The 14,776-nt window shown below is 42.2% G+C and overlaps 1 protein-coding gene across 2 annotated transcripts in view; it reads left to right on the top strand.

The window, feature by feature from the left end:
• Positions 1-4,733: 4,733 nt before the first annotated feature.
• The window catches only part of CRB2 (crumbs 2, cell polarity complex component), a 55,006-nt gene continuing 44,963 nt past the window's right edge, over positions 4,734-14,776 (top strand). The window contains exon 1 of one of the 2 annotated variants that reach the window (XM_026089930.1): positions 4,734-4,855. In XM_026089930.1, coding sequence (XP_025945715.1) covers positions 4,756-4,855 — 100 coding nt within the window. In that variant the 5' untranslated portion in view covers positions 4,734-4,755. Of the gene's footprint in view, positions 4,856-13,612; positions 13,804-14,776 lie in introns of those variants that run through there. The other variant, XM_026089939.1, reaches the window with a different exon arrangement.

Below are 14,776 nucleotides of genomic sequence, written 5' to 3' on the forward strand. Positions count from 1 at the left end.
GTACCCTCTTGTGGAACTGGGCTGGTGAGTGATGGGGTGGCAGCAGTAACCTCTGAACCCTGTGGAAATGCAACTGCAACAGCATATCTAATCATGTACTCACCTAAGTGAGTATGTGTGACACGAATGAAGGTCTTATGGGGAGGGGAGGCGTTTCTATTATGTTTAGCAGAAGGCAGCCCACATCCTCCTCCTCAAACAATTTAATTTGCAAAAATTTGGAAGTTTTTATTGTCTTTATTGCTTTTCTGCCTTATTAATTGTGGTTTCTCCATGCCAGTAAACACAATGACTGTTCTCTGTTGCACTCAGCATTATCTATGTGCTACGACAGTTTTTATGATAAGAATATTTTTTCTGTTCCATATGATGGCGGTGTAGTGGGCCACAAAGGGGGAGGTTCATTTGGGGAAGACTCAGTATATCTTTTTGCATAAACTTTTACCTAATTCTGTATGATACAGCTGCCAGCCTCATAGGCTAGCCCTGAAGCCAGGTCTTCCAGAAAGGCATCTTGTTAGGTAGGGAGATGCCATGGTCTCTATCTGTGTTACCTTGGAAGGAGATACGGTGTTACAGAGTAGTGTAATTAAGAGCGTTATATGAAAGTGTAGTGGTCAGAGGAGACAATAACAGCTACATCAAATATTGATAAAGTAGGATTATTAATTAGAGCAGGGGTGTAGGATTAAAAAGTCCCTTGAGTTTTGTTCCCCATTTGATGAGAGAGTGTGGTTTTGCGGTCAGAGAGTAGGAAGCTCAGGACAACTGGAATCCTTTCTCATCTCTTCAGTGTGCTTGCTTAATGTCCTTAGCTGGTTTAGTGGATATATAGTGCTGCAGACCAGAGCTCTCAGAATCCTGATATGCTCCTGCAGTGGCACTGCTGAGAATGATCTTTACAAACATCATTTTGTTAGTGTGGGCCAGTCTGATTTCGTATGCGTTCTTGGTGCACCTCAGTATGTGTCTGTAAATGCAGTGGCATTGTAGCGTTCCTTGTGTGCCCCAAAGCTTATGTGACAGATGCAACTCTCTAGTTTAAAGCATCCTTTTTTTTTTTTTTTTTTTTTTTTCCTATGAGGGGTTTCCCTGCTCTCTCCAGAGCTGCTGGATGATCTAACTGTGCACTTCAGGAAATCAGTATGCGCCTGGTATTCAGAGGCATTAGCATTCTGAGGCTGTGCAAGCAGTGAGACTGTGCAAGTCATCAGCGATCATCCTGTTATCATCTGCTCAAAATTCCCAGCATCCCCATCTAGAATGGCCATTTTGTCCTTGGTCAGGCTCTGCGCATTGGGCACCTGACACCTGGCTTATTGTAGATGACACGACAGATTCCATATTGCTCTTTAGTTTGTTTTGACCTTCTGTCACCCCCAGAAGCTCAGTTTCAGCTGAACACGGATGAATGAATGGGGAAGCATTGTATCCTTTGCTGTAGTGCCAATTCCCATGTGTTCATGCCCAAATAAGTTCTTTTGGTTCCTAAATTGTTGGAAGCTGTTCTGACCTAACAGTAGGATTCTATCAACCCGCAGGATGTGCTCATAATTGAAGTATCAATTCTGTGAAGCAATAGAATAAGACAAGAGACCAAGTCCTCTACTGGGTAGAATCAGTGAATCTCTGTCTCTTTTGGCTAATTTCATGGAGGATTATGAGCTTTAAAGTTGGTGAAAAAGGATGAACTGTGGCTTTGACTTCAGTAACAACTACACTGGATAGCCGGTGGTGGGAACACAAAGTATCAGCTTGATGGTTTTAACAGAACTTGCCGTAGGGTTAAGTGGCTGAGGGGAAATAAACAATGAGATGTGAGGTGAATAAATATCAATATTAAAGTATTTAATAGCCAGGAATGGATTCACAATTTTAAAATTATGTCTGAAGGACATAACCTCTTAATAAGTGAGAAAAAACTGTTCCAGGGTACAAAAACAATGTGTTGATATTCACCTTCCTGGCTTTCTCCTGTGCATTTAGATTGTTTTTGTTTTCTCATTCCTGTATTCCTGAAAGTTGTTTGCTGTGATAAGAGGTGTGTAAGTGGGTACTCTTGAAGGCTAAGGTCAACCCTGACTAACAGAGGACAAATTCAAGGTAATGATTAGCTGATTCAAGATTTCAGGGAGGCAGCTCTTTGATTCCCTGGGTTATAAGAGGAAATGTTCTAAGCATCCTTGCAGCTGGCAGTATTGCAGATTGGCTTTTTGCCTTTCTAAACCAAATGAAGCTGTGAAATCTCAGAGATGCTAGGTGCTGTCTGATGATTAATCTGCATATTACATTATCTGTCCTGAAACCAAGGAAATGCAGAAGCAAATGAAACCTGTGTTTTAACAAGCTCTGCAGAGAGAGAGGTAGAACCAGAATTGAGGAAATTTACATTTAATCTCATATTGTCCAAATGACAGTGATTTAGTCACTGTCTCAGAACAGATGCATCTGAAGAGGCTTTCTCCTTGCTTTTCTGATCCCATTTTCTCCAGAGTGGTTGCCCTACTGACCTTCTAGGAAGTGAGACTGGCAGAAATATGTGAAGTCCCTGGTCCAAAGTCATGCATTAAAAAGGCTTTAGGATCAGTTGGAGTTCAAATCTCCAGTCAAAGACTTTATTTGAAAAGCACTGCTAGACCCTCACTGAGCATACTGGTTAACCGAGCTAAAGATCCATACCATGGAGGGAAAATAGATTTCAGCAACTGTTCTATTATAATGGGAAGCTCAGCCAGCCGTACTTTGGATTACCTCCTGGTCATAGATACAGGAAAGGAAATAATTTTGAAGTGATGTGTTTTAATAGACAGAGGAAGAGCTAAAACTGAGCTAGAAACAGAAAGAGTCATCATTTGCTCAAATAGTATAGCCACACTGGCGTATTCGGTCACTGCCAAAGCAAATGATAATTGTCAGGTTTGTGACTTCTGTCTCATTAAGTATTCAAGCGTAATAAATGATGCTGAGAAACTGGCACTGGCATAGAAAACATCTTTAAAGATACAAGATGATGCTTCTTTGGGGGATATATATATATATATATACAGGTGACTTAGTTGAAACAGAGTTAAAATGGGATAGTGTTCCAATAAGCTGTTAATTATCATGGTTCTTTCCAGAGATGACAACCCCATGTGCTTGCTTCCATCTGCTGTCAAGTTTTTGTGTGCTGGTGTGTATTACGGACTCCCCTCCTTCAGAATTCATCTGCTACTGCTGCTTCTTCCCACATCTGAAGCCTTTGGCATGGCAGCCGCAGGACTGGTTGCTCTTGAATTTCAGCTGGGCCATGAGCAACAGAGGCCCTCCGCTTAAAAAAGCTCCATATAATAAAATGCACAGTCAAACTCCTAGAACTGTACCATTCCATCTGATGCAGTGTGTTATCATTGCAGCTGGTGTAAGGCACAGCCAGACTTAGGTATCACATCTCTTTTTGCCTGTTTTAGCAAAAGAACCATACTGACCATGTGCAGTGGGATGTACTGTGTATGTGAACCTTGGTATATCATAGCTGGACCTCTTAATTTTACATCAAGATTATAGGCTGGGGTTTAATTCAGCATGCTTATAACAGCTTCATTTTTCTTTTTTCAGAAGCCATCAAGCAGATTTTGCTTCAGACATATTACTGAACTCCTGTGCACATTCAGCATGCCAGTTAGCAGAGCTAAAGATTCAAACACTTGTGCTGCAGATCAGTATCAGCTTTCAGCAGAAGCTCAGCAGGAGCTTGCCTTCCCTGCTGTTGTAAGACACAAAGGATAAGGTGTCCACAGACCATGCTCCCTAAGAGAAGCAGAGCAAACTGGAGCTTCCCTCAGGGCACAGGGAAGTGCTGAAGCCCTAGACGCCTCAGCCTACCCTGATCTCTGGTCCAGTTATGTGATTAGAAGCAAACACAGATATGTTTCAGAAAAGGACTTGAGGGGATAGGCCTGATTTCTTAAGCGTGCAGGCATCATAGAATTAAGGTAGGCATGTGTTTTGAGATTTTCTTTTTCTTTTTTTTTTTTTACTGTGCCTTTGAAATAAAAGTTGAGATAGTTCGTAGTATTTTGCTGAGATTACAGATGTTTCAAGACCTGCAACTGATCAGTCACTCATAAACCTTCACTGGTATGGAGCTGGGAACATGTTTAGTATTTTTATGCAATTCATCTGTTGTATTTATCATAATTGATGTTGAGTTATCTTCGGTAGGGAATGTGTATTTCCATAACGTCTAATTGCATAGGTCTCTAATCCTTGTTTTTTAGTTTGTAGTAATGCAGCAGTATCAATAGAGAATCGGAACATCAACTAAAAGTGGGATTGTCTTCACCTCAGATTGTTTTGATCCGACATTAGTGCTGCCAGTGTAGTAGTTTAGTTGGTCATCACCAAAAGCTTTCTATGCCAGAAGGTAGCGGCCAAGAGTGTGCTTATATGTGCTTATTATGCCTAATTGTGTGTTTGCTGACTTAGATGATTTTTTGTTTTCTTTAAGAGAACTCTATAGATAGAGAATGGGTCTACAAGCATGACTGTGTTTCCACTGTGGTGACAAGATATTTATTCAAGTCCTAATTACAAAATAAATTCAATGTTTTTTACACTGGATTGAAGCACCATTTGAGGACCACGAGAATGAGCTTGAATGCTTTTGTGTTAACAAATATGTTAAGATCAGTATTTGTCTTTAAAGGTTTGTTAAACAACGTGACAAATGGATGGCAATAGAAACACCAGGATTTAGCATCTCAGCAACACAAAATGTCTCTTCCCACCTACCAGTGTGTGCTGCACTGCAAGGCTTCTAGACCCTCTTACCCAAGTGATACTGGACCCAGCTACTTTTGTACACACGGTGCAGGTAAGGCCATTAGTCTGGGGCATCTGGGAAGAAGAAATAACTGACTCAGAAATGGGAGTTTCAGTCTGTGAAATACTCTTAAAATAGAACTTAAGTTAGGAGATGGTTGCTACTGTGGTTCACTTTGGCTCAGTCAGTGGTTATGCTAATACTGATGTGAAATGTGGCCTAGAAAATCATGAGTATGCAAGCCTAAGATACTAAAGCTAGCTGTGCAGCTTCCCCAGCTTGTGGGCTGGATAATTTTACATGGGGCTGCTTCTGTACAGTTGTCCCTTGTCTTTCAATTGGTAAGTGTAAATTGGTAAGTCCCTCTGCTTTCTTGGAGAAAATCACTTATTCCTCAACATTTGACACTTCCATGGTCTGCAGTCATTTTATTTCATGCTCCCTACTGCAGTAACAATGCCTAGTTTTTCCCAGAGGCCTCATTGCAGAGCAGACTATATGCATTAAGACTGTGAGAGAGTACAGAGATTACAGCTGAAAAGAAAATGAAGCAATGCTTGCTGATTTATGCAGTGTTCAAAGGTGTGATTTCCATGGCAGAGAGGTAGGTGTCATATACAGCATGTGGCGGGACTTGGAGGATACACTCTGCTTGAGAACACACTAGCTGTGGGTGTTCACACAGTGCAGCTAGATGTGTTTGTTTTTCAGGTCCAGCTGGGGGCTTTTCCAAAATTCTCTTTCCCCCCAACCCCTCTTTGGCCTTCACAGAGTGCAAACTGTTGCATTACAAGGTTCCTTTCAGTGAGGGGCTGCTTATCTGCCCTGCTGCGGCATAGCTCCCTTTCTTTGGCTCTGATTGTAGGTTCCTTTGGTACTAGCTGATCATTTTGCTTTTCCCCTGAAGCCTGCTAAGCGCCYTAGGCATCAATATGGTTCTAGGGTTTTCTGCAACGCAGCCAGTTGAAACAAACATGCCAATTTTGATGGTTGCCTTTCAAAGCTGTTGTTTGGCTTGTAGATCAGAAAACTGCCCAACAGTGCCCTCCGGTGGCTTGAGGGGCTCCCTTTAAGCAATGATAGTCATAGTAAAAAGAGAGATTTATAAGCATTTTGAATCTTTTTGACATAAGCAGCACCAAAAAGGCCCCCTCAATACTCAGAACAGCTTCAAAACCTTCTTAGATCCAGGCATCGTATTGGACACATCTTTCTTCCTGCTGTAACATTTTACAGTGGAAAATCCTTCTTGAGGCCTTTCTTATGTTACGCAGTTAGCTGCTTCCTGTTAGCTGATCAGCATTCTCATCCTCCCATCTGCCAAGAGGGGCCCCTTAGAAGGGATTTGCCTCCACTGAGACGTCTGTAAGCAATGGAAGAGGATCAAAGGGGCTTAGAGTTGACCTGCAGTCCTCCAGCAGGGTCTTGCATAGATCAAAAGGTGCATACGTGGTTAGAGCCTGACTTCTGTAACTTTCCTTAGAGGTGACTTGGCCGAAGCATACCCGCATCTTTACTACAGCACAGTCTGCGTGTCTTGTGAACTGCTTCATACATTGCGGAAGCAGCTATGGGTACCATGCATGCACTGGATATCCTTGTTACGGTCTTTACAACTTGTTCCTATTGGGAATGAGGCACATTATGGAAATCTCTGCACAAGGGGCTGCTACTGCAAGGCAGGGTAGATGTTTTCAGATTTCAGGCAAGTCTGGTTCATCTTTGACCCCTCAGATCCTAACTCCAAACCTCCTATAATCTGCAGACAAATACAGCAGTCTTCTCCGAATTTGCTGTCATTTGGTGTTATTTGATTAGAAGTTTTGCAGTAATATGTCTTTTCTCTGTAGAAGTGATATCCTTTTAACAGGACCTGTTGTTTTTTTTCCCCCCAGTTTCTCAATTAAGGCAGGATTTCACAGAGGCTTCCTTCCCCATTTGTAGCTGTATGACTGACRTGAATCCTTTTTGCTTTTTGATCCCTGTATCTGGTGCATTGCAGAAGTCAGAGACTCTTGCCACAGGATGGCGCCTGATGGCCAGGCTTTCAGGGCTGCATCTATGGAAGAGTTAGACCCCAAACCTGTGCGCATGCAGTATGTATCCTATGTTAAGTCTTAACCCAGACAGCTATTTCCTATGAAATTCTCATAAATAGGTGTTAATTCTGCCTTTGTGCTACTGAACTGCCAATCCTTCTTCTTCCTGAATACTACAGTTTTATCTGAAATCAGTCACTGCTCCAGGGAAGTGCAGCTGGGTCAGGACTCTGACCATCCATCATGTTTCTCCACTGAGTTTCCGTGTAGTGAGAAATAGCAGCTTTTCTGCTATATCTTTCCTGTTGATTTTCTTTGCCATTATCCAGGATTGACCAGTGCCATATGCTAGATACTCTGTAGTTCATCAAGTCTGGGTAGCGAGCAGTGTGATTTACTTGCTAGTGGTTCTGATTAGCAGCGATGGGAAGCTAAATTTATTGTGCCCAGAAAGTGCAATTAGGATGTTTAGAGTTCTGAGACTGGAATTTCTGTGTAATTTGCCTGGTTGCAATAGCTACTCTGAAGTTTTAGTCTGCAGACAGAACTCTTCTGTGGCTCCTATGATGTGTGCATGCTGCAGTGGGTCTCATGAAGTGTTCAGTATGCTGCTTGGCACAGTCCTACAGCATTTCAGGCTGTGTTTAGTTGCATTAGTTTGGCAGCACTGCAGATGTATGAATTTCTTTTCAAATCTGTTTTCACATGATAGCCTTTGCTTGAATTTGTGCAGTGCAGAAGGGACATCTAGCGGCCAAATAGAGAAGTGGTGGCAATGTGTTTTAAGGGCAATAACTTTGGTTATTATAGGAAAGAGCAAATTTCCAGTCACGTTTGACCCTGGAGAACCCTCAAACATTACAACACCAAGCAATATATGAACCTTTCAGTTTGCAGAAGTCTCTAGGCTTGGAATACCAAAACCTGAAGGCTTTTTAAATGTAACAGGCATTTTTCAGCTGTGATTGAAGGCAGAAGAGCATGCTGGAGCAGTAATTTTCCTCACACTAGTTTTGAGTGAAACTGCAAGTTTGTTCTTTTACCTGACTAGCTCTTCTTTCCCAGTTCCAAGCCCTCTGTCACTGTTAGTATGGACTCCTTTGTGGATGGTTGTGTCTAACAACACCTAGATGAGGGGAGAAAAATCAGAAGATTTTGGTCCTGTTAGCATGCATTGTTTGGTTTAGAAGAGCGGAATATTTGTCTTCAGCGGTTAGGCTTCAGAGCTGTAAGGGGGGAAGGTGAGGCTCTCTCCTCTGAGGCAGGCRTGGTTTGCACACAGGACTGGAGGTAGGAATGCCTGTGTCCTAATCCGCTTCTGCCTGTGATATTGGCCATCGTGTCACCCGTCTAAGTTCTAGTATTCAGTCTGCAATACTACGATTATGCTAAGCCCTGTGTGAGGAAAGATTGTGAAAAAGCATACACTGTTCTTTGAATAGAAAGTGCTGAGTGTTTTAGTTAGGTACTTTGCTGTGCAGTTCATTTCGAACTGTTTGTAGAAAAATATATAGAATTTTTTAATGAGTAGTGTAGAAAAATGTATAGAATAAGAAAAGAGGTTCTGTTGAGTACCCCAGACCTACTCCTTCCCTTTTCTCCTAATCCAGTTTGCCTACCGCTGCCCCATTTTCATGGCATGCATTTCCAGCTTGCAAAGTTTCCTGCCTGCTAGCTGAGAATAGAAGCCTTGCTGTTATGCTGTCCTTAAGTCTCTTGTAATGAGTGTTACACAGACGAAAGCAGCTGTGTCCTTTGGCTTTAATTTTAATACTCTGTTAAAGAGCAGATTATACTGACATTGGACTGCAGCGATGCGGAGGTAGCGCAAACCATGACCAGTTTGGGGAAGGCTTTAGCAAGGATGACTAAGGACTTGGAGCTTATGCTTTAGATAACAAATCCAGCCAGTTGTGCTCCTTCTTTGGAAATGTAGTCAAGCCTAACAAATCAGGGCCTTAACAGACTTGCATTAAGGTCCTTTAATTGGACTAAGCTGGTTAATACTCACACTGGTTTTTGTATGCCCAAGGGCCCAGCGCAGAAATGGTCTGCAGTTTATGCTGGCAAAATCCATTACAAATGCAATCGTGAATGTTGGAAAATTAAATTCTAGGTAGACAGTGGATTAAGGTATTTTGATTACTATAATGAAGGCAGATGTCTTGACCTATGTTGACTGCATTAGCTTGGGCTTGGAGTGACACTAAATGAGCCTTAAGTCCCAGCAGACTTCTTGTATGTGCTAAGAGCTAACAGTGATCTTTGAGAATAAATTAACCTTTTTTCAGGAGGAACATCTTTCCTAAACTGCTCCACACCCCAGAAATCACAACGTGTGTGGCCCAACAGCAGCACAGGCATATGAGTTTCACCTCTCTCTCTGGAAGCTTTTGGCTGGGAACTGTATACTACTGTTTCCTAGGTAAAGCTTTTAATAGTAACTTGTGGTTGTTGAGTCTACCTGAAGGACATGTTCAGTTTTCATAAAATGGAATTGGTGTAACAAATCCTCACACATAAGAAAGTGGAGATGCTCCCATGAAGACTTAGGTCTCATGTGCAATTTAGGACCTTTCTCATAAATTCCCCTTGCTGAGGGAAATGGAGTGAGTGCAGTAGGGAATTAGCAGGTGGGATTAAGGAAGTCTCACTCAGCGGGTGGCTGCAGCTGAATATTTAATGTCTGTTAGAATAAAGTCCTCACCATCTGCAGGACTTATAGCCTCCATTTGAATAAAAACCACAAAAAATTTAATGGATCTCTTGCTCAAAATCCTTTTTAGTCTAGACATCATTGTATCTCAGCACCAAAACTCTCTGCGTAAGGATTCCTTCTCTTGCCCTGCATGTGCAGGGATACGCTGACTAGAGATGTCTCATTGGCTAGACTCGTGTCATTGCTCATGTTCTCTTACTTTCATGTTGGAGGCTGCTTCTCTAGCATCTAATGACTGGTGATGGATAAACTGCAGTTAGAGCACTGTGGCTTTATGGTCAGTGCAAAAAACTGAATGCCCCAAGTGTCAGCATGGTGAGCCAAGCCCTGCTACTGCTGTGCTGTGTGGCCTTGTGGCACCTCATGCCCTGACAGAGGAATTAACTACGAAAGATCTCAGTTACACACCACCTAGACTCTGAAAGGAGCAAAACAATTTAGTAGAGGCTGAACAATTGGAAAGCTCCAGAGAGAAATGTTCTTGATGTSTCTCAGTGCATTCAGGACTGAATCTCTCAAGCAGTAGCCTCTTGTGCTAGTGATTGAGTCTTACACGTGGGCCTTCATTTGGTCTTTCTGTCAGGTTAATGTTGATGGTTGCCAGCTGAACTCTTGCTTGCACAGCCAGTGTGTCAGTAATGTTATACGTGCAGGAATGCTGTAACATTTTCAGTGGTAGCATTTCATGCATTTGTCACAACAGGGTTTGGACTTGAGCTAGGAGGAACAACCAGCTTGGAAGTAACTGCTATAGAGAGAGATGTTTCCCTTTTYCATACAGCCTTTTCTGAGATGGCTTCTGTAACTTTCTCTTTTGGAATTATCAAACAACTGAAATGTTTGCAGCCTGCTGGTGTGTTTGATTATGCTGGAGTGAAAAGTGTGTGGGCCATGTTCTCTTAGGTTAATGCAGAAATAGTCTATCAAGGACTTCTCCTGCGGTTACCCTCAGAGAAAAAGCTCTCAGCTTTCTTCAGCAATATCCTTCCCCTCATGGCACAGCAGGATCTGCCAGCTCTTTGCTACCTTCTCCTTTTCTACCTTTGCTTTTTCAGACTTTTTAGGGCAATACAGTAGACTCAGCCTTGATGAATGTTTGCTCAGCCCCTGTGGAAATGGAGCCAGCGCATTTGGGAACATCCATATCTGTGCCTTTCCACACTGTAGGGCAGACTGAGTGGGGTCTGAGGAACTCCTGCTTGTGTGAGCCATGCAGAAAGGAAAGCAACTGCTGAAGATGCCCGCACTGGGGTATAGGAGGTGCAGCTGTCCCCAGGGATTTCTAGGCTCTGGCAAAGAGCAGAAGGCTAATGACTTCCAGAAGCCTCTGCCACACAGATAAAGATATGAAGATAGCACTAGATACGTGTGACCTCTGTTCTCTGTTAGACCTCTGTTGATTATTTTCATCTTCTGGGACATGTAGAAATCTCCAACAGATTGCAGTTACGCACATATGTATGTTTTGAGGTGATGGTGTATTCTCTCCTTATGCCACTGTTCAAATCCATGGCCTGAGCACTTGAATTCTCAGAAATTCAACCTACTCTGATTTGCATGTGTTTGGGAAACAGAGCTGTGGCACACTCTCCCTTATCTTTATCATTTGGTCTCCCTGATAGATGTGAGCAAAGTTTTCCTGGGGTCCTGACCTGCCAGGCCACTGGCTGGATGTTGTATAAAGCTGCACTGCATGGAGAAAGGCAAAAGTCTGGCCTTCTTGCATAAAGAACCCTGTTATGCACGGAGTAATGAAGGCAACTGTGCATTCACCCCCAGTGGTCACTGGATACAGTAATGTGGATAGTTTTATTTCCCAAATGTTATGAAGTATTGCTGCATTCGAGTTACAGAACTGGTTGTATTTCAGTGGAGGAAGAGTGGTGGTTTCTTGCAGTTTTAAATGAGAGATGGGTTCATATTTGTTCGCTTTGATTTGGAAAAGGTGAGTTGTTAGCAGAGTAATTCACACAGGTGAGGCAAAACATTCCTGAGCAAAAAGATTCTGCGCCTGTCAGAGCTTGGTTAAGTCCCCTGACGGCAAAATGGCGTTTGTCTCTTCTAAAGATAGAGAAATGAGTTCCAGATGGTTGCAGTAACTGGCAAGAAACTAATACTGAGGCTGATCTTTAGAAAACAGACTGAAGTCACCGGAGATGAAGGTGGGGGCAGGGTGGTCCAGATAAGGTTGATAACACGTGATATATCATCATTGGAGCATTTCAAGGCAGGATAGTGAGATGAACCATTTGTTCCTGAATCGTGGGTATTTTAGTGGTGAAAACACTCTTGCTGTGACTAAATTCTGCCTTCTGCACTTAAGGTAAAAACAATGCTGTAAATATCCCTTTCCCTTTAGGTGGCCCATCTGCCTCTGTCCATTCTGCAAGGAGGCTGAGACAATATCAAATACTCATTGCAGGATTGCTGTTGCTTTCATCAGATTCTCAGGGTTTTTTTGTCTTTTTTCTTTTGCTATTAAAAGATTTCACAGTTGACAAATATAGTAGTAGTGGCAAAAGCAATTTGGAAATCTCAGTGCTTTGTTTGAAGCACTGCTATAGTTTCACAGACCCCTCTGTGCACAGGCTATGTCATGTAAGACCATAGGAGACCCGTGCTACTCTGATGCTTGCAGCATACCATTGCGCTCTTGGTCTTGCTTTTTATTTTTATCTCGTTTCAGCTTTACCTTTAGTTTTAGAGTTTATGGAGTGCTGACTCCAGCTTGGAAATGTCTTCCTTCTGTTGCATATTATCCTGCATTTGCAGGTTAAAACTTGGGAAGATTTGCATGAACCTGAGCTCCTTCTGGAATTGATAAATTCTTTACCTCTTGCTACTTATCAGCTGATAGCTATTTCTGGTATTGGAAATCTCTATTTAGATGGCAGAAAACCTGTATTTTAGTTCATATCTTGCCCAAAATGGGAACTGTATTTTTACCATTTTTGCTTGTTTTTGAAGTCTGGCATAATTATTGCAAAGAGTTTGGAAAGGAAGGAAACCAGTGGCACACTGGAATGGTTGTACAGTATAGTTCTATCTGCGTTGATCCCTTGCTCTCCCTTGCGTATTTCGTGTTTAAATTAGGAATATGTATGGCATGTTACCTGCCTTCTATTTTTAGTTGTTGGTGGAAGGGTGAGGTTGTGTGTGTAATTCTCATCAGGGTTAATTTAATCCAATTGTGATGGGGATTTGCAGGTACTTAGTAGGTCACAGTTGAGTGTGAGCTCTGTTTCCAGTTGCTCTCATGGCACAATGGACACTGGCAATTTTTTTCCACTTCCAAAATTCTAAATACACAGACCATAAAAGCAGGTGAGGTGATTTGGTGCTCGTGTTATACAGATTCTTCTCCTGTTGGTCTCCATAGCTGTTTCTTAATGGGAAGAAGGTAGTTCATGTGCATCTTATGGGCTCATGTATCTTGTGGGCTCATATCTCTATTGATATGAGAGACAGCAGCAAAGACTGATATAATCTCTGCTCTTGGGGTATAACAGTGGGCTTTTTGTGTCTTTTGTCTTGTTTTTCTTTGAACAAAGCAGCCTCTATCAGAAAATTGTGATTGATCCTCATCTGGACTTTGTTTGTAAATAGTAAGTGATACAGAAACCTGCATCCTAGAATTGAACCTCAGACTACGTCAGTCCCTAAGCTGGTGAGGTTCTGAGCTCCTGTCACGGCTATGGGGGAAATACAAGGTTCAGCTTCTTAATGAAGTGGAAGGGGGAGTTAAAAAAACAACAATAAACAAACAAAAAGAAACCCACAGGATCCTTCCTGCCTTGTGCCGTGAATCTCACGTTTCTTCACTGTCTTGCCATCTCTAACAGTCTGAGCTTTTCCTCAAAATGCTGGCGCGTGAGGGCTTTAGCTGTCGTGCCCTGTGGCTCCAGCTTATTTTGCCCTGTGCAGTTCAATCCATGCAATCCAGGCAGCATTTTCTCTTTGTTCCAGGAGCACGAGTAAAGCATTTCAAAGTGGACAGCGACTCTGTCCACGGTGTTAGTGCTAGTCCCCAAACCTGCAGAGCATGGAGCGAGCGCCGGTAGTAGGGAAAATTCTCCAAAGTCCGTGATGTGGGGAGAGCTGCTATTCACTAGCTTGCAACTACTGTTTCTCCTTTGAGGTTTTTAGAACAGCCACTCTTAGACTTGTCATGGAATTAAAGAAGACTACATCCAGGGTGTACAATGCTGCTCTCCTGCTGCCACTTTTCCTCTTACTTTGGGGTAAGTTTTTGTCTWCTGTGCCTGATTCTTACCCAACTAATATGCGGTAACTTTGGATCAAGACTATGATCTGCCCTTGTGTTGCAAAGGTAAATGAACAAAATGTCACTCTCACAGTTAGATTTGGAGCTTGAAAACTTCTTCTCTGGAAGATAAAAAGCCATTTCATTCTAGATATATCTTTCCCTCCATTTCTTTCTCTTTCTAGATATATCTTTCCCTCTATTTCCTTCTCTTTCTCCTTGTGCACATGTGTATATGTGTTTATTCACAAGAGAGCGGAATGTGTGCACTTTTGTGTAATTAAGTACTCAGCTATATAGTAACAGTTTTCTCCAATGAAATGTTCTGAATTTCACAGCTGTGCCCATACAGAAGAAATGCAGAGGTCTATTTCCATTCTATTCTGTTTAGGAATGTCTCTAGGGAATAGAGGGGGGTATTGAGGGGAGTATATCAATATGTTTAATTGTCAGATATCTCTGGTACAAAATGTGGAGGAAGGAGGCAGTAATTGCATATTCTCACTTAAAATTTTTGAAGAAAACAGATCCTTCCTGAAAGTGCAGGAAATGATGAGGCAACAAAAGAGTCTATCGTACTGTTTTTTAATTTTATTTTTTAAGCATTGAAAACTTACTTTATAGTCAAAATATATACTTGAGTATACTAGTATTCTGCAAGTTCACACGAATGTCTCTTGGGCTCCAAAATTCACCCCTGTGTACAATTTCTTATGCTCCCTAAAAAATAGATATCTCTATGTTTCTTCTGGAGTGGGTGTCTGGAGATCTGGACCTAGACATCTGTTTTAGTCATCTACGGATTATAAGGTCATGTCAGGAACATGTCCAACCTTTTACTGGAAGGTATGAATGGGACTGAACAAGCCTCCTTATCCCCTCCTCAGTATTGCCAGGCTGGTACATAAAAGTCCTGTTTGGTTCCCACTCAGCTAGGGCAGCATGAGAAG

The sequence above is a fragment of the Apteryx rowi genome, unplaced genomic scaffold (assembly GCF_003343035.1).
Source record: "Apteryx rowi isolate R43461 unplaced genomic scaffold, aptRow1 scaffold_120, whole genome shotgun sequence".
Taxonomy (NCBI): Eukaryota; Metazoa; Chordata; class Aves; order Apterygiformes; family Apterygidae; genus Apteryx; species Apteryx rowi.